The 20,822-nt window shown below is 43.1% G+C and overlaps 1 protein-coding gene across 1 annotated transcript in view; it reads left to right on the forward strand.

Annotated features, from left to right (window-relative positions):
* Positions 1-3,689: 3,689 nt before the first annotated feature.
* Positions 3,690-20,822, forward strand: part of LOC126419633 (slit homolog 2 protein-like) — a 118,253-nt gene continuing 101,120 nt past the window's right edge. Inside the window, exon 1 of the mRNA XM_050086822.1 lies at positions 3,690-3,694. Coding sequence (XP_049942779.1) covers positions 3,690-3,694 — 5 coding nt within the window. The remainder of the gene's footprint in view (positions 3,695-20,822) is intronic.

The raw sequence follows: 20,822 nt of genomic DNA on the forward strand, positions 1-20,822 counted from the left end.
CGTTTTTGTTTTCAATAAAACCTACGCCATTTCAGGCATTTGTATCAAGTTTTATCTCTCTACCTACATTATTCCGTGAATTACTGCATTTTCAAATGTTACCACACTTTTGGGTCACTCTCTGTATAAATGACTCATTGGAGCCGGAAGTTCCATGAGGCTCTTCGCGGATGATAATGCTGAACACAGGGAAGTCGCAGCGCTAGAAAACTGAACTGAAACCGGGATAAACTGCAGAAGTTCGATGTTTGGTGCAGGGACTGCCAATTGATCCTCAACATAAACAAATGTAAACTCTTACGCATGTTGTTGTTGTTATGATTCAGTCCTGAGACTGGTCTGATGCAGCTCTCCAAGCTACTCTATCCTGTGCAAGCTTCTTCATCTCCCAGTACCTACTGCAACCTACACCCTTTTGAATCTGTTTAGTGTATTCATCTCTTGGTCTCCCTCTACGATTTTTACCCTCCACGCTGCCCTCCAATACTAAATTGGTGATCCCTTGATGCCTCAAAACATGCTCTACCAACCGATCCCTTCTTCTAGTCAAGTTGTGCCACAAATTTCTCTTCTCTCCAACTCTATTCAATACCTCCTCATTAAGTATGTGATCTACCCATCCAATCATCTGCATTCTTCTGTAGCACCACATTTCGAAAGCTTCTATTCTCTTCTTGTCTAAACTATTTATCGTCGACGTTTCACTTCCAAACATAGCTACACTCCATACAAGTACTTTCAGAAGCGACTTCTTGACACTTAAATCAATACTAGATGTTAACAAATTTCTCTTCTTCAGAAACGTTTTCATTGCCATTGCCAGTCTACATTTTATGTCCTCTCTACTTCGACCATCATCAGTTATTTTGCTCCCCAAATAGCAAAACTCATCTACTACTTTAAATGTCTCATTTCCTAATCTAATTCCCTCAGTATCACCAGACTTAATTCGACTACATTCCATTATCCTCGTTTTGCATTTCTTGATGTTCATCTTATACCCTCCTTTCAAGACACTGTCCATTCCGTTCAACTGCTCTTCCAAGTCCTTTGCTGTCTCTGACAGAATTACAATGTCACCGGCGAACCTCAAAGTTTTTATTTCTTCTCCGTGGATTTTAATACCTACTCCGAACTTTTCTTTTGTTTCTTTTACTGCTTGTTCAATATACAGATTGAATAACATCGGGGATAGGCTACAACCCTGTCTCACTCCCTTCCCAACCACAGAATCCCTTTCATACCCCTCGACTCTTATAACTGCCATCTGCTTTCTGCACAAATTGTAAATAGCCTTTCGCTCTCTGTATTTTACCCCTGCCACCTTCAGAATTTGAAAGAGAGTATTCCGATCAACATTGTCAAAAGCTTTCTCTAAGTCTACAAATGCTAGAAACGTATGTTTGCCTTTCCTTAATCTTTCTTCTAAGATAAGTCGTAGGGTCAGTATTGCCTCACGTGTTCCAACATTTCTACGGAATCCAAACTGATCTTCTCCGAGGTCGGCTTCTATCAGTTTTTCCATTCGTCTGTAAAGAATTCGCGTTAGTATTTTGCGGCTGTGACGTATTAAACTGATAGTTCGGTAATTTTCACATCTGCCAACACCTGCTTTCTTTGGGATTGGAATTATTATATTCGTCTTGAAGTCTGAGGGTATTTCGCCTGTCTCATACACCCTGCTCACCAGATGGTAGAGTTTGTCAGGGCTGGCTCTCCCAAGGCTGTCAGTAGTTCTAATGGAACTATACGATTGCAGAACAGTCACTGGAAGCAGCCTCATCCATAAAATATCCAGGATTACGCATACGGAGCAAGCTGGAGTGGAACGACAACATAAAACTAATCGTAGGCCAGACTGAGACTCATTGAAAGAATTCTCATGAACTGTAACCTACAACAAAGGAGGTAGATTACAAAACATTCATTCGGCCAGTAATTGCGTATTGCACGGCAGTCTGGGATAAGTACCGTATTGGACTGATAGAGGAAATAGAGAAGATCCTAAAAAGAGCTGCGCGTTTCGTTACAGGTTCATTTAGCTAGCGCAAAAGCCTCACAGATATTCTCAGCCAACACCACTGGCAGACACTGCAAGAGAGTCATTCTGCATCATAGTGTGGTTTACTGTTAAGAGTACCGAGAACGTACGTCCGTAGAAGAGTCAACTGATATTTTACTTCCTTTTACTAACATCTCGCGATACGACCATGAAGGCAAAATTAGAGACTCGAACTGACATGGAGGCTTATCAGCAATCGTTTTTCAAATGGTTCAAATGGCTTTTAGTCCTATGGGACTTAACATCTGGGGTCATCAGTCCCCTAGAATTCAGAACTACTTAAACCTAACTAACCTAAGGACATCACACACATCCATGCCCGAGGCAGGATTCGAACCTGCGACCGTAGCGGTCGCGCGGTTCCAGACTGAAGCGTCTAGAACCGCTCGGCCATAATGGCCGGCTTCAAATGGTTCAAACGGCTCTGAGCACTATGGGACCTAACATTTGGGGTTATCAGTCCCCTAGAAAAAATGGCTCTGAGCACTATGGGACTCAACTGCTGAGGTCATTAGTCCCCTAGAACTTAGAACTAGTTAAACCTAACTAACCTAAGGACATCACAAACATCCATGCCTGAGGCAGGATTCGAACCTGCGACCGTAGCGGTCTTGCGGTTCCAGACTGCAGCGCCTTTAACCGCACGGCCACTTCGGCCGGCAGTCCCCTAGAACTTAGAACTACTTAAACCTAACTAACCTAAGGGCATCACGCATATCCATGTCCGAGGCAGGATTCGAACCTGCGATCATAGCGGTACGTGGTTCCTGACTGAAGCTCCTAGAACCGCTCGGCCATAATGGCCGGCTTCAAATGGTTCAAATGGCTCTGAGCACTATGGGACTTAACATCTGGGGTCATCAGTTCCCTAGAACTCAGGACTACTTAAACCTAACTAACCTAAGGACATCACACACATCCATGCCCGAGGCAGGATTCGAATCTGCAGCTGTAACGGTCGCGATTCCAGACTGAAGCGCCTAGAACCACTCGGCCATAGTGGCCGGCTTCAAATGCTTCATATGGCTTTGAGCACTATGGGACTTAACATTTGGGGTCATCAGTCCCCTAGAACTTCGAACTACTTAAACCTAACTAACCTAAGGGCATCACGCACATCCATGCCCGAGGCAGGATTCGAACCTGCGATCATAGCGGTCGGGTGGTTCCAGACTGAAGCTCCTAGAAATGCTCGGCCAAATCGTTTTTCCCGTGAATCATTCGTGACTGGAACAGGAAGAGGGGGAAGCGAGTGATACATAAAGTACGCTCCGCCACACACCGTAGGGTGTACTGAGGTGTATCGCTGTAGATGTAGCTTCAACACGCCCTGCGAACTTACTTTGCAAAACGTCATAAAGGATCAGGTAGTTATGGAGTGTAGATACAGGAACCTATACGAAAGGCAACGCTGTCGGCAGCGAGAGCTTATCGGAAAAATTCCAAAATACAGATTATTACAGGTTAATACAGAATACGCAGATTTGTGTGATTCACGGAAGAATAGCCAGCGGCGACGTTAAACAGGCGACAGCCGCAACGTCGTTATCTGGGCGTGAGCTGTAGATAAGCAGATATCGGGGGCAGCTGGCCACAGTCTGCTCCAGGTAACCGAACAACTCCAACCATGAGGTGAGTCCAGCCTATAGCTTCTGTTGTATAACATCTTTGCTGTTGCAAATCACGGATGTCGCTACTCATGAAAGCTAATTCGTTGCCCCATGAGTGGCTACGTCTGCTCTACATCGCTATCCTTTCCTCATTCGCGTGGTGCGTCGCACAACTCTTCCAAATATAGCACCAGTCGTCCTTTCTTGATACGTACAAAGAGTGTTGGTGATTATTTAAAACATGTAACCAACGTTGTTGACTGAGGGAGAAATCTCTACTGTGCTAGCAAAAAGGTTCTTCCCTTTATTATTTAGCACTAATTTATTGCGATACGATTTTGTTTTTCTCGCTGATACTGCGCAGCTGTACTGCGCAGCCGAGTCTCTAGGAGTGGTTCAGCCTATCGGTGAGCACACGTTCGGTTGACGTCAGTTTTGTGTGTTCTGTGAAGCTGCCAACCTGAGAGGAAAAAAACTGAATTGTTTCATAGATAGAAAACGAATTACAAAGCCCACAAAATCATGTTCATCGAATAACACAACGCATACGCCAAAAGTACTTTGCTAAATAGCCTTTAGAGATGTTAAAGTTAGTGTTGTAATTCATTCCGCTTACCACGTAGAGATTGATTCAAATTTTTTATCAGCGATTTTGTCGGCTAAAGTTCAAAATAATTTATGGCGTAGGTTGTAAGACTACTTCAGTCTATCACATACAAACTTAGAAATTATTTTCTGTTTGCTTGGGTTGACATTCTTTAGTATTTTAGAAAAGACTATGTGTTATAGGTTATCTCAAAAACACGATTTCGAAATATGAATACCTAGTGCACGGGTTATGGTAAAATTGCGCAATATATAGATTTAGTTCGATATGGTTATTATAAGAAATGTGACGTCATCTTTTGATACAAACGACGAGATAATGTTTTCTTCTTATACAGATGAATTGAAATATAGCGTACCTCACACTGCACGAATTCTCCAAAAACACACGTCGTCCAAAATGTTTTTACGGATACATGTCATACTTTGAAGCCCACTTCATTAGTTTAACTATGGTCACCGATAAGTGAGAACATATTTACAGAATACACTTTCAACAGTGTATTTCATATCACTTCTTTTCAATTCTCTTTCGGAAAATAATCGTAAAATTTTTGTGTTCGTGTTTTTCATTCATATTTTCTCCTGGCGACGCTTACCATTTTCCGGAAAGTCAAGAAATCGATGTAATCAAACGAATTGTGTCCTGTGTCATCAACGTATTTCAGTGCCTCGGCGCGGGTGACATCGGTTTCCTAGGTCATCTCATCTTCGCTCACTTCCTCCACCGACCACACTTTGTCCACTATATTCGCGTCACTTCACTCCACAAACACCGGTTTATTGGCATCGCTTTCTAACCACTCGCGGATGATTCATCACACACGTGTTCACAGCCTGAAATTTGTTTCACAATATCGGTCAGACGAGTGGCAATATCACATTCCTCACCACTATTACCTTCAAAGCCATTAGTAGTTGAGGACGTTGCAAGTTTCTTTCACGAGTAAGATAATGGTGGTGTCTTCACGTCGTACAAAGCTTTGCAAATACTATGAACTGCATCGAGCACATTCATAGGTTTCCAGAAACTGCAGATGTCTGCATCTTCTTGGGCAAGCTATCTCATGAGATCCGTATTTCATCGCCCCCGCGATCACAAATTGGCCCATCGGCTGTACGAGTGACGTAACGCAAAGAAGAAGGTACTTTGGAAACAAGTACATATTTCGCAGGATGACGAAATGCTTTGTCCTTTCTAAGAACAGCTCATTAAAAAAATCGCCCAATGATGCACAGCCATCTTCAAATCGGATAATCCTCAACTTGGTGATCGGGAACTTGATGTATACGAATATGGTTGAAAAAGAGGTCGGTGTTCTTTTGACAGTAAAGAATATGTATTGGCCCACATTATGGTGAGTTATCACATTGAAAATAATAATCGCGATAGCGAAATGATTAAATTCGTAACCGTCCATGCCGAACATATTTCTAAAATTCAGTCCTTGGCTCTCGGATGTATTCAACCTCAACAACATCTACGAGTGTACATCTACATCTATAAGCGGCGATAAAAAAAAGTTACAATTTGGGACAATGCTGCAGCGTGTATGGAGCGCGACTCCGATGCGGGTATACAAGGTGATTTTTTCCACCGTGTACAAACTCCAGGGGTTGATCGACGAGAGGATATGGAGCAAAAAAGGTCTAATGAACTTATATAAGGACATGCGTGGTTTCCATGCTAGAAGCCATTTATTCAATCACACTTTGTTAAGGAGACTGCGGTCTAATACGCGCTGTACCTCGCAGTCACGGTTATAGTTGAAACTTCTTAATTTAAAGATTTTTACTTCAACTGCTGAATGCTTACTCAATGTTCTTAAGCTGCTGAGTGAAACTGAATGCAAGTGAACCTGCTTAAGCTGCTGAGTGAAACTGAATGTACTCTCTCTTTGCTTGTCTTTATCGTTTCATTTCTGACCTACAGAATTTTCCCTGACAAACAGAACTCAAACTTTTCCTATTCATTAATTACTCACAATATTCAAGGATAACGCGATTTGACTGCTTTAAAATTGATAACCTGACTTCAAATAATTAATACAGAAGAATGGCCCTGAAATAGAAGAAATCCTAACGTATCATAAGTCACTTACCTCACAAAAATCTTCATTACACGAACTACAGCAATGCCGCAAGCGTCAATACTGCCAGCTAAATGAAAGACTCTAACTACTAAGGCTTTAACTACTAATAGGCATGTGGTTAGCAAAGGAAAGATTTTATTGCAGAGCAAACAATGCATTTACCTTGTGACAGCCAGTTCAAAAATTATACAGGGTGATTCAAAAAGAATACCACAACTTTAAAAATGTGTATTTAATGAAAGAATCATAATATAACCTTCTGTTATACATCATTACAAAGAGTATTTAAAAAGGTTTTTTTTCACTCAAAAACAAGTTCAGAGATGTTCAATATGGCCCCCTCCAGACACTCGAGCAATATCAACCCGATACTCCAACTCGTTCCACACTCTCTGTAGCATATCAGGCGTAACAGTTTGGATAGCTGCTGTTATTTCTCATTTCAAATCATCAATGGTGGCTGGGAGAGGTGGCAGAAACACCATATCCTTAACATACCCCCATAAGAAAAAATCGCAGGGGGTAAGATCAGGGCTTCTTGGAGGCCAGTGATGAAGTGCTCTGTCACGGGCTGTTATCAGCTGCAGACAGTGCTTGAACCAATTTCAGACGATAAGGTTTCATAACTAACCTTTCTCGTAGGACTCTCCATACAGTTGATTGTGGAATTTGCAGCTCTGTGCTAGCTCTGCGAGTCGATTTTCCTGGGCTGCGAACAAATGCTTGCTGGATGCGTGCTACATTTTCATCACTCGTTCTTGGCCGTCCAGAACTTTTCCCTTTGCACAAACACCCATTCTCTGTAAACTGTTTATACCAACGTTTAATACACCACCTATCAGGAGGTTTAACACCATACTTCGTTCGAAATGCACGCTGAACAACTGTCGTCGATTCACTTCTGCCGTACTCAATAACACAAAAAGCTTTCTGTTGAGCGGTCGCCATCTTAGCATCAACTGACGCTGACGCCTAGTCAACAGCACATCAAGCGAACAAATGTACAACTAAATGAAACTTTATAGCTCCCTTAATTCGCCGACAGATAGTGCTTAGCTCTGCCTTTTGTCGTTGCCGAGTTTAAAATTCCTAAAGTTGTGGTATTCTTTTTGAATCACCCTGTATAATCGTGCATGACATCCAGTTCCAAAAATTGTATAATCATCGACAAATTACATTTCCATGACGGACACACGTTCAGATCATCCGCTCGCGCTAACACTTCAAACCTCTAACCTCACTCCTAACTTCCATCACTGCTGGCTGTTCACCTCCAACTGTTAATCCGACCAGCCACAAAGTGTCTTACAGAGTGCGCACTGCGCTGTCAGAGTTGTTAATGAAGAGCGCTACATGGCGCTGCCAACACACAAACACATAAACAGCCTACTTACATAGTATGCGTCGTTTCCTCCTAGAAGGTGGTACTGTTCCTCATACGTCACGCCCTAGCGCCCTCTCCTGTCTTAGTAATTGGTAACGTTGTGTCCGTTTCACATCGCTTGCTGGCTCACCTTGTAGTGGATGTGATACGACGCTGTACACAATCGCTCCCTATTCGAATCGAGAGCTTGCCGATCTGGTGTTTACTTACAGAAAGTCAAATGGCAACGGGCGCCGGGCAGCAAGGTTGTATCAGGAGACCTACCCCCCCTTCCCCCCACAGCATTCAATGTTCGCAACAGGGTTTCAATGGTTCAAATGGCTCTGAGCACTATGGGACTTAACATCTATGGTCATCAGTCCCCTAGAACTTAGAACTACTTAAACGTAACTAACCTAAGGACATCACACAACACCCAGCCATCACGAGGCAGAGAAAATCCCTGACCCCGCCGGGAATCGAACCCGGGAACAGGGTTTCGCCTTTCGCCTGAGACAGGGTCGTTTCAGGAAGCAGGAAATCATGAAGTACGCACCCGAAATGTTAGGACACCAGACTTGGAGGAAAATATGATGAACACTGTGGAAGACGACCGCCGTGTCAGTACCATGTAGTTGGTCTGTCAGTACAGAGTAAGCAAGACAACCATGTGGAACATTCTCCATGACAGACGTTACTACCCTTATCACTTACAGAGTGTGCAAGGCTTACTAGCGACAAACTCTCCACGTCGGGTGTAGTTTTGTCACAGGGTCTTCGTCAGGCAACCACGCATCCAGGACTTGTGTCATCTATCCTATTCACAGATGAGGTCAGCTTTACTTGGAGTGGTATCTTCAACGATTTGTGGGATAGTATGCAGAACCTCCATTGTATGGTGACAGCGAAACATCAGCATCGGTGTAGCTGGAATGTGTGGGCTGGGATAATTGGCGACCGTATTTTGGGACTAGTCTTCCTTCCACGTCGCCTAACAGACCGGAACTATAGGCGTTTCTTGCGGGTGACTTTGCGTCCCCTGCTGGAAGAAGTGCCATTGATGATTCGGAGGGTTATGTGGCTGCTACATGCTGGTTCTCCAGCCCACTTCACTGTTAACATTCAGACGCATCTCAGTCGTGTCTTCCCTGTTTGGACCGGACGAAGGAATCCAGTTGCATGGTCTGTTCATTCACCGGTCTCAACCCGTTCGCTTTCTGGCTATGGGGCCATCTCAAAAGTATCGTGTATGGATAGTCCATTCCAGATGTGGAGACACTGGAGCAGCGTATTCGTGCTGTCTTCGGCACTGTTCGGTTGCAGCCTGGCCGATGTGAACATGTGAGACAGAACATGCTACAGTGTGTACATGCATGCGTTGAGGCACATGGAAGCCATTTTCAACATATACTGTAACTGTGGCTGCGTGGTACAGCGCGTATTAGACCGCAGTCTCTGTAACAATATATGATAGGATAAATGGTCACTAGCATGGAGACCATGCAGTTCCGGGCACGAGACCTTTTCTGTTCCGTATCCTCTAATTGATCAGCCCTTGAGTTTGTACACGGTGGAAGAAATCGTCCTGTATGAGCATCGACATGTAAGGGATTAGTGTAGCATTCATGTCTTTCTGCCGTGTACCTGGTAAATGTGGAAACGTGAACTATGGCGACGTTATAACTAAATCCGTCTAAAATTGACCAACGTTCTGTTATTCTTGGCTGCTGAAGGTCAAGCACCGGTAGTCATCCACCGGAGAATGAAGAATGTGTATGGGACAGGATGCTTCTTCATGATAACGCACGTCCATATCGCAAATGTCTTAATGTTCCGTACATCAGTGCTCACAGCCGACTCAAGTGGGAGAGATTTGAGCACCCGCCCTATAGGCTTGATCTCTCCTCGTGCGATTATCACGCCTTTGGTCCCTTAAAAAAGAGATGTAAGGGTCGACGATTCTTGTCGGACGATGATGTGCAGCAGGCAGTTGCAGACTTCTTCACGCAGCAAGACACAGTGTTGTACCAAACGGATATCTTCAACCTGGTACATCGGTGGGATGATTGTCTCAATGCTCACGGCAATTTTGCCTGACTGGCATACCGATAATGGACTGTGCGACCTTCCAACGGAAACTTTTCGATCGTCCCGTATGTAGGGTAGGGCAAACACAAGTGGCCCGGAGTACAGAGTTCCAAGGTACACAGTAACACAGCAGGGGAAAGGAAATGCAGTACTAACCTGACTATAGCACATACTGAAAGTGACCGTCATTCATCTCTTGGCACTTTTGGCCCTAGTCAGCAAGTTGCTGAAGGCAGATCGAAGTTGGACTGCTGGAATTGCTGCAGTGTCATCCGAAATGTTCTGCTGCAGTTCTTGAAGTCAGGGTTGTTGCAATACACCTTATACTTGAGGGCTCCCCACACAGAGTAATGGCACGCTGACAAATCTGGCGATTTGGGAGGCCAGCTATGGCTGCTAACAACTCTGTCAGGCGTGAAGACTGTGTATATGTGCTCCAAGTTTGAGCCAGCTGTATGGGCAGTTGCTCCATGCTGTTGGAAGTAACTGTTAGTCTTTTCCTTCTCCGTTAATGCCACCACAAAGGGTTCCAAAATGTTGGCAATGTAATGTGCCGAAGTCAACGTCTGATGAAAGAAGGTGGAACGAATAACGCGGCCTGCAGACACTGCACATCAAGCCCCAACTTTCTGAGCATCCAATGGTGTTTTGTGGAAGTTCTCCGCTGCTCAGAACCTGTGATTCTGTGAGTTGACCTAACCACACAGGTGAAACCAGGCTTCACCGGACATGAAGAACAGATCCATGTCCAAGACATTCAATGTTATATCAATGAACAGCCACTCACAACGGTGGAGGCGCTGAGAAGCATCTGATAGTTTTAATGCATGAGCAACAGACACCCAGTAGGGATCCATGTGAAGGTCCAGGTGGAGTATTCATCCACATGATCGACGGGATTTGCCGGTGTCTTGCGACAGGTGTCGGGTTGGTTTGGTAGGACTCTGAAGCATTTTCTGGTTAACTGCAACCAGATTTTCTGGTGTCTGGGTATATTTCGAAATGTTTTTTGGCATGTTCAAAACAGCTCCTCTCTGGTGTCACTTTTGGACTGAGCATTGCATGGCACTATTTTCTGGCACTTTGACACCATTAAACTTCTGAGCAAAGAGCTGGCCACACCGTTGCCACGACTTTCTTGTCATGTAACTGTTCACAACAAACACCGCTGCTCCACTGTGAGCACCATCATTCCCTTTGCACTGCTCCACTCACACTGACACAGCCTGCTCTAAGCTCTGAACCGGTGCGCATCACGTGGAGGGCGTCCACGTGGTGTGCACTCCACAGGGTGTGGTTATATGCGTACATTCACGTCCAGTCGTATCCACTCATCCAGGCCACTTTTATTTGTCCCCACTCTGTATATGATTAATACGCACTTCATTCTCAACCATTCCAGTCTCGAATAGCTCCTGAGTAAAATTAACATCAAAATCTTCTTGTGCGAGTTCTGATTTCTTTTATTTTATCACTATGATCATTTCTCCCTATGTTTTGGCTTTCGGAGTAGAACGCTGGTGACTGTAATTACGTGAAAAGATCTCGCCGCAACGAAAAACGTTTCTATCACAATGATTGCCACCCTACGCATTTATCATATCCGTAACACTCGAAACTTCCCCTTTGAATGTAAAGAAAGACTGTGCTGGTAAACTTCTACGTTATTTGATACAGAAACAGCTGAGTAAAACTGAACGTTCTCAGACAGTTTTCTCTTTACTTTTTCTGATCATTTCTAAACTCTAAACTGATACACAGTATTTTAGCGCAACGCAATCTAACTTTTAATAATCCTTACAAAAGAACAGCCCTGACTAAAAATAACCTACACCCTACATGAATCACTTATCTCACAAAAATCTTCGTTACTTGAACTACTGCAATACAGCGAGCGCCAATACTGCCAGCTAAATAAAAGATTCCAACTACTGAAGACACTAACTACTGATAGGCATAGTTAGCAAATGAAAGATTTTGATAGAGAACCAACAATGTATTTACGTTAATAGTGTTCAAAAGTCATAATACATATACTACTGGCCATTAAAATTGCTACACCAAGAAGAAATGCAGATATAAACGGGTATTCATTGGACAAATATATTATACTAGAACTGACATGTGATTACATTTTCACCCAATTTGGGTGCATAGATTCTGAGAAATCAGTACCCAGAACAACCACCTCTGGCTGTAATAACAGCCTTGATACACCTGGGCATTGAGTCAAACAGAGCTTGGAGCAGCTTCAACACGATACCACAGTTCATCAAGAGTAGTGACTGGCGTGTTGTGACGAGCCAGTTGCTTGGCCACCATTGACCAGGCGCTTTCAGTTGGTGAGAGATCTGGAGAATGTACTGGCCAGGGCAGCAGTCGAACATTTTCTGTATCCAGAGAGGTCCGTACAGGACCTGCAACATGCGGTCGTGCATTATCCTGCTGAAATGTAGGGTTTCGCAGGGATCGAATGAAGGGTAGAGCCACGGGTCGTAACACACCTGATATGTAACGTCCACTGTTCAAAGTGCCGTCAATGCGAACAAGAGGCGACCGAGACGTGTAACCAATGGCACCCCATACCATTACGCCAGGTGATACTCCAGTATGGCGATGACGAATACACGCTTCCAATGTGCGTTCACCGCGATGTCGCCAAACACGGATGCGACCATCATGATGCTGTAAACAGAACCTCGATTCATGCGAAAGAATGACGTTGTGCCATTCGTGCAACCAGGTTCGTCGTTGAGTACATCATCGCAGGCGCTCCTGTCTGTGATGCAGCGACAAGGGTAACCGCAGCCATGGTCTCCACGCTGATAGTCCATGCTGCTGCAAAACGTCGTCGAACTGTTCGTACAGAAGGTTGTTGTCTTGCAAACGTCCCCATCTGTTGACTCACGGATCGAGACGTAGCTGCACGATCCGTTACAGCCATGCAGATAAGATGCCTGTCATCTCGACTGCTAGTGATACGAGGCCGTTGGGACCCAGCACGGCATTCCGTATTACCCTCCTGAACCCACCGATTCCATATTCTGCTAACAGTCATTGGATCTCGACCAACGCGAGCACCTATGTCGCGATACGATAAACCGCAATCGCGATAGGCTCCAATCCGACCTTTATCAAAATCAAAAACGTGATGGTACGCATTTCTCCTCCTTACAGGAGGCATCACAACAACGTTTCACCAGGCAACGCCGGTCAACTGTTTGTGTGTGAGAAATCGGTTGGAAATTTTCCTCATGTCAGCACTTTGTAGGTGTCGCCACCGACGCCAACCTTGTGTGAATGCTCTGAAAAGCTAATCATTTGCACATCACAGCATCTTCTTCCTGTCGGTTAAATTTCGCGTCTGTAGCACGTCATCTTCGTTGTGTAGCAATTTTAATGGCCAGTAGTGTATTTTTGCAGGTGAAATCAATGATTTATGTAGAAACTGTCTACAAATTGTGTTACAAATAGAATTGCCAGTAACGAAATAATAAGTTAAAACGTCATGCCTGATGCTGAAGTTTTAATGCGCGCCACTTTAAGTCTAAATTAGTCTTTTTAGGCACATAAATGTCTATAATGTCAAATATCCGTAACCGTGTGCCGTAAAACGATGTCATTTTGCAGGTACATTCAGTGGTAAACGTGGATACTGTCTAAAAACTGTTTTGGGAGTGGAGTCCGTAGAAAATATATAATAAATTAAAACGTAATGTCTGATTTTGAACTTTTACCGCGTTAACAACGAAAATGTAGTAAGTCGTAAACTTTTTTCCTTTCATCATTTTGTGGGAATCGTTAGAAAGAAAAAAGTTTCGTAACGGTTTAAAATTATGTGTTAAGTTCGTAGGAAGTCGAGCGCTTTCATTCTCCAATACTGTTTGAATAAAAACCGTGTATTTGCGCGTCGACAGTTACCCTGACTCAAGACAAACACACAGCTTGTAACTGTAAGATTTGTGTTATTATGTCAAACTTTCAATATAATATTATACCTGTTAATGAGTAGATTATGACAGCTTTTTAACTTTTTGAATTCATTCGGTAATTTTGGGGAATATTGAAAATCAAAGTTTTGTTGCCCCTTTTCGCGGCTGTAGGTTATAGCACTGTAGTTTCTGTAACACGTGTTCAAGGAAAGAGAGTCAGAGTCCGTAACGCATTGTGACGTATCAGCTGTTACGCTGTTGGCGTCAGGTGTTGCTGTTGTTTCAGTCCAATACGATGACTCAGATCTAGTGAACCATCTCAAGCGTGGCTCGCAGCGATAAGAAGAAATATGTACGCTAGATTGCCGAAATTACAGTGTCAGGCAGCTGCCTCGCCATTTCGAACAAACTGACGCACGGGAAACTGACAAGTGAGCCCGACTCCCTAAAATTATCGACCACAATATTGTTGCATCTAGGATTGAGAGCTCTTCGGTCGGGTCGTGCACGCCTGAAGCCGATCAGAATGTTCTTAACTGCTTTAACGACCTGAAAACTTGCTAGTAAAGCTATCAGGACTTCCACAGTGTGTACAACAATCAAAAAAACTTGTTTACTGTAACGACACCGCGCGTTTTCGATAACGGCCACTGGAGTCCAAGTGCAATAATATCGTGGTTGAGAGGTAAACGTGTGCTGCACGCATCAAATTACGTTACTCTATGAAAGTGAGAAGGTGTCCGTTTTGCGGGTGTATCACCACGTACTGCCAACGGTTTTACTACCAGTAATGGCAGCCATTCCAGTTTACAGGCTGTATACTCCACAACAGCGAAGATGACGGACATGGTCCTCATGAATGTTGCCTTTTTGGTGCCTTCAGTCATGAAACATGTCGCTTTGGCAACAAATTATCATTTAATGGACAAGTTGAAGGGGACATAAAAAGTAGCTCGTTGTTGTTGTTGTGGTCTTCAGTCCTGAGACTGGTTTCATGCAGCTCTCCATGCTACTCTATCCTGTGCAAGCTCCTTCATCTCCCAGTACCTACTGCAACCTACATCCTTCTGAATCTGCTTAGTGTATTCATCTCTTGGTCTCCCTCTACGATTTTTACCCTCCACGGTGCCCTCCAATGCTAAATTTGTGATCCCTTGATGCCTCAAAACATGTCCTACCAACCGATCCCTTCTTCTAGTCAAGTTGTGCCACAAACTTCTCTTCTCCCCAATTCTATTCAATACCTCCTCATTAGTTACGTGATCTACCCACCCTATCTTCAGCATTCTTCTGTAGCACCACATTTCGAAAGCTTCTATTCTCTTCCTGTCCAAACTAGTTATCGTCCATGTTTCACTTCCATACATGGCTACACTCCATACAAATACTTTCAGAAACGACTTCCTGACGCTTAAATCTATACTCGATGTTAACAAATTTCTCTTCTTTAGAAACGCTTTCCTTCCCATTGCCAGTCTACATTTTATATCCTCTCTACTTCGACCATCATCAGTTATTTTGCTCCCTAAATAGCAAAACTCCTTTACTACTTTAAGTGTCTCATTTCCTAATCTAATTCCCTCAGCATCACCTGATTTAGTTTGACTACATTCCATTATCCTCGTTTTGCTTTTGTTGATGTTCATCTTATATCCTCCTTTCAAGACACTGTCCATTCCGTTCAACTGCTCTTCCAAGTCCTTTGCTGTCTCTGACAGAATTACAATGTCTTCGGCGAACCTCAAAGTTTTTACTTCTTCTCCATGAATTTTAATACTTACTCCGAATTTTTCTTTTGTTTCCTTTACTGCTTGCTCAATATACAGATTGAATAACATCGGGGAGAGGCTACAACCCTGTCTCACTCCTTTCCCAACCACTGCTTCCCTTTCATGCCTCTCGACTCTTATAACTGCCATCTGGTTTCAGCAAACACAAAAAGCAGTGGCGCTGGCCGAAACAAGGCCACTAGTGTCAAACATTCGCCATAGTTTGAGAAAGAAATTCGTGTGAATGTACGACTGGGGCACTACATTGTATGGAATGTGCATCGGGAACTCTGGGACAACCATAACAGAAAACAAGGACAGAATTTGGCACGGTATCCCCCAGGAGGTCGTCCAATAACTCTGTCGATAACTGCTTGCATCAGGGACAAAGGTGGACCAGTGCGTCATTGCCTCGCTCAATTCGTGAAGCTCTTTCTCTTGAATGAATCACCCAGTTTTTCTGAAATTATCATTTGATTGTCTATACATGTACGTCACATCTACTGGTTTCCATCCCATTAGGACAATTCCTTCCTGGTGCATGTTTTTTTTTTTTTTGTCTTAGAATGTGGAAGTAAGATAAATAATTAGAATAATAATGGGTATTTGGATATTTTAATTAGGAATGTTGAAAATACGCCGACACCACATTGTGTACAGCTTATTTTCCAAAAATGGTGTTTCATAAACTAACTTTAGTATAAATGGATGTATGTGGCTTGAAAGCTTCTTTAATTTATGTTGTAACATAAGTTTTCATTTTTCAGAATTCGTTAATGTTGGTGGGTTATTCACATTATTACAAAAGACTGTTAGTTACGTATCAACTTCTACATGAAAAACATTTTTATACATCATCGTTTCGAAATATTCCCTCTAAACCTAACATGCCAAAACCCTGCACATCAAACATTAATGCGACTTAAAGCGTCGTAATCTTTTATATGAGGAAAATTTAAGTCCATAAGAAGATAAACAATGTAGAAGGGATTTAAACTCGAAGTTTCAGAAGTTCAGTGTGCGTCACAGTACATAACCAGTAACACGTGATAATGCCTTGAACAAGTTCCAAGTGCTCAAGTGGTATAGGTCACTGCAGCACATACCTTTTTCCTTTTTGTTGCGTTCATCAGTCTTCTGAGTGACTTCATGCGTCTCGCCGCTAAATCCTCTCTTATGGCAACCACTTCATCCCAGGGTAGCTTTTGCATCCCACGTCCCCAATTATTTGTCGGATGTATTCCAATCTTCGTATTACTCTTTAGTTTTTACCTTCTGCAGCTCTCTCGAGTACTGCGGGAGTTGTTCCCTGATATCGTAACACGTTTCCTATCATTCTGTCCCTTCTTGTCAGTTTTTTCTTGGGTTCTTTTCTTCGGCGATTCTGCAGAGAACTACCTAATTCTCTACCTTAGCAGTGCACCTAATCTTCAACATCCTTCTATATCTTCACATTTCAAACGTTTAGGTTCTCTTCCGGTTGCCACACAGTCTTTGATTCACTACCATACAATGCTGTGCTCAAAACTTACATAATCAGATATGTCTTCCTCAGATTAAGGCAGACGTGTGATATTAGCAGACTTCTCCTGGCAGGAATACCATCTTTGCCCGTGCTGATCTGCTTCTTATATCCTTGCTTCGAACGCACAGATACCCAGACGAAATGTTTCCGAGTGTATCAGGCCATGTCAAACACTGCTGACAAAGTCCCATAGCAGTACAGATGGGCGAGACGAAGAATTCGACAGAGCCAGCGGACTGGTGCCCAGCGGCAGTGGCCGTGAGAAGACGATGGCTTTAGCTGCGGTCACAGTGGCACCGACGTCGGTTGACCCTGCCGACAACCGACGTCGGAAGAAGACGGTCGATCTTTTCAAATCAATACGCCACTACGTGCGCGGTCACAATGCAGCTGATCTCTTCACCAGAACGTACAGAGTTTGGGCGACAATCGGTGAACTTCAGATCAGTTTGTTTTCTTCACGGCCTTGCCGCAGTGGTAACAGCGGTCCCAGTCAGATCACCGAAATTAAGCGCTGTCGGACTGGGCTAGCACTTGGATGGGTGACCATCTGGTTTGTTCAGTGCTGTTGGCAAGGGGGCTGCGCAGAGAACGTACAGACTTCAGGTGACAATCGGTGAAATTCAGATCAGTTGTTTTCTTCACGGCCTTGCTGCAGTGGTAACACCGGTCCCAGTCAGATCACCAAAATTAAGCGCTGTTGGGCTGGGCTAGCACTTGGATGGGTGACCATCTGGTTTGTTCAGTGCTGTTGGCAAGGGGGCTGCGCAGAGAACGTACAGACTTCGGGCGACAATCGGTGAAATTCAGATCAGTTGTTTTCTTCACGGCCTTGCCGCAGTGGTAACACCGGTCCCAGTCAGATCACCAAAATTAAGCGCTGTTGGGCTGGGCTAGCATTTGGATGGGTGACCATCTGGTTTGTTCAGTGCTGTTGACAAGCGGGATGCGTTCAGCCCTTGTGAGGCAAACTGAGGAGCTACTTGACTGAGGAGTAGCCGCTCCAGTCTCGTAAACTGACACACGGCAGGAAGAGCGGCGTGCTAACCACATACTCCTCCATATCCGCATCCAGTGACGCCTGTGGTCTGAGGATGACACCGCGGCCGGTCGGTGGCATTGGGCTTTCATTGCCTGTTCAGGTGGAGTTTTGTTTTCTTCGGTTGAAACGGCCAATGTTCTCAGACACGAAGCACGGGCTGAGAGAAACTGAAAAGTTTAGTCCAAGAATGGAGTAGTCTGCGGTATAATCGGGATACAGCTTGGTATACATGGCCTCATATCACAACTTTAATGGAAACCACAAGTACGAGAATCTTTATTGGATGTTTCAGGTTTAAGACATAACCTCAAAAAATAATTTGTTCAGCTGAGAAGCGTTTCTTGTGAAACGTCCCCTTTGAACAATTATACATGACTGTGCTTAAACTGACACACAATATTTTTAGCGCAACGCAATCTGACTTTCAATAATCCCTACAAAAGAATGGCCCTGACTGACATTAACCTATACCTTTCACAAATCACTTAAATCACCAAAAATCTTCGTTATTCGAACTATTGCAATACAGCGAGCGCCACTACTGCCAGCTAAATAGAAGATTCAAACTACTGAAGGCACTAACTACTAATAGGCATAGTTAGCAAATGAAAGGTTTTGATAGAGAACAAACAATGTATTTACCTCAATAGTGTTCAAAAGTCATAATGTATATAGCAGTTCATGACATCCAGTCTTACAAATTTCAAAACTCCGCCATCTCTCTCCCCACATCCAGCTGCGCAACACTACAATGGCAGACAACAATGCAAACTAGCCACAGACTGCACACAGCACAGCCAGTGATTTTCATACAGAGTGCTACATAACGTTGCCAATAAGAAAACATAAACAGCCTACTTACATAGCCCCCATGCTCCCCACAAAAATTTTACAAATTGTTTTGGGCAGTGGCCAATAATGATTTGATAAAATTTTTCATAATTACAATAACAAAGATATCAAATCCACCCACTTATTGATACAATGTTGGTCAAAAGCTAAAATTTTCTCACCTTCCATAAAGACAGTCCTGATCATTCATCACAGTAACATTGCAGTGTTTTTCTCAAAGTCTGAGCAGTAAAAGAAAATGCACACGGAAGTAGTGGATTTCCATGCAATCTTGAAGAAGTAGTGTTGTCCTTCCAACGGAAAGACAGTGCTGACTCTTGACATGCAGACAGGTATTGGTCCACAACAGAGCAAACCCACAGCAGAGTCAGTCGAAATTTTGAAGAGTATTGGTAGGTAGGTCATCACAAAGCTGACCCACTGTAGTCCTGGTAGAGATTACAGTATTGGTGGGCCACCAGTGGTGCAGACCCACTGCAGTCCTTGTAGAAATAATGGTACTGGTGAGTCAGCAAAGGTGTAGACCCACTGTAGTCCTTGTAGAAATGGCCAGCAGCCATCTGTTGTGACTGTGCAGGTGCACAATCACCATTGAAGAGTCTTGCGGATAATATAGCAAGTCCATAACCACCACTTGTGCACTCACAAAGTTTTTGGAATTGTCCTTAGAACCAGCAATGCTGTCATCCAGTCCCTTGCTGAATTATTAATACATGTGCAAACACTAACAGTCCCTACGTCTCACATATTGTCCATATACTATGACCAACAGAAACATGTGCAGTGAAATGTAACTTACAAGTTAATAATATGATGAACTGGTATCAATTACAATTTTATGACATAAGAATACAATAACAACGGTACAAAATACATCATTAAAAACATAATAATACAGATAACATTTGTAGTAATAGGGGCTTTACAAAAGAATGGAAATAAACATATACATCAGTGTTACAGCAATTATGACATAAGTAAATACATAAAAGATCAGAATAATTATTGAAACATCAACTTCACACATGAGCATTAAAACAGAACAGAATTAATAATGTCTAACATCTTTACAAAGTAAATAACATATTATTAATGCAAATTATATTTGAGGATAACAGTATTCCTCATCATAGTTCATGCAGCTGAGTATTAGAAAAATTCTACAACATAAGTCTTATCAGATAAACATATAAAGACAGGAAGAACATAAATACACAAGGGTACACAAACACATAGTGGGATAACACAAGGACAGGGTTTGTTTTACTGCAGTATTTTGCAAACAAAACTTTCTTTACTTCTCGGAGATCTCCCTTCGTTCTTCATTATTTCCAAAAGTCCTATCTATACCTGCTTTCTGTACTTTTCTCATATAGCCTCTCAGTACATTTCTTCAAATTCATCGCAACTCATTCTCTTATAGGCTACCCCCTCTTAAGCTAACTTCAATCTACTGAGCTCAGATGCTAAACTAAGGGACGAGGCAATGCAGCAGCACAAAACAATTAACACAAACAGCAATGACAAAAAAAATGGAAAATTGCAAAGCAAGCTACAGTAAATCTAAATTACCAAGCAATGCAACATTACAACTAATATGAGCCAATGTGCAGCAACAAGAAAAATAAATCAGTAGTAAAACTAGCTTAACAGAGTAATACAAAGTGAAATTTAGTAGCACTATGCCTAGCAAACAGCAGCAGCAAATGCAATAACTTATATCTGAACATGACATAGCTCAAGCAGAAAAAATATTACAGTAAAGATGGCCATGTCTAATACCTATGTCACATCTTAACACTAGAGTGATGCATCACTGTAACTTGCTCTAGCAGACAAGTTACCAAGTCACTGACAAAAATTATGTATGCAATTCCTGT

The sequence above is a fragment of the Schistocerca serialis genome, chromosome 9 (genome assembly GCF_023864345.2).
Source record: "Schistocerca serialis cubense isolate TAMUIC-IGC-003099 chromosome 9, iqSchSeri2.2, whole genome shotgun sequence".
NCBI lineage: Eukaryota > Metazoa > Arthropoda > Insecta > Orthoptera > Acrididae > Schistocerca > Schistocerca serialis.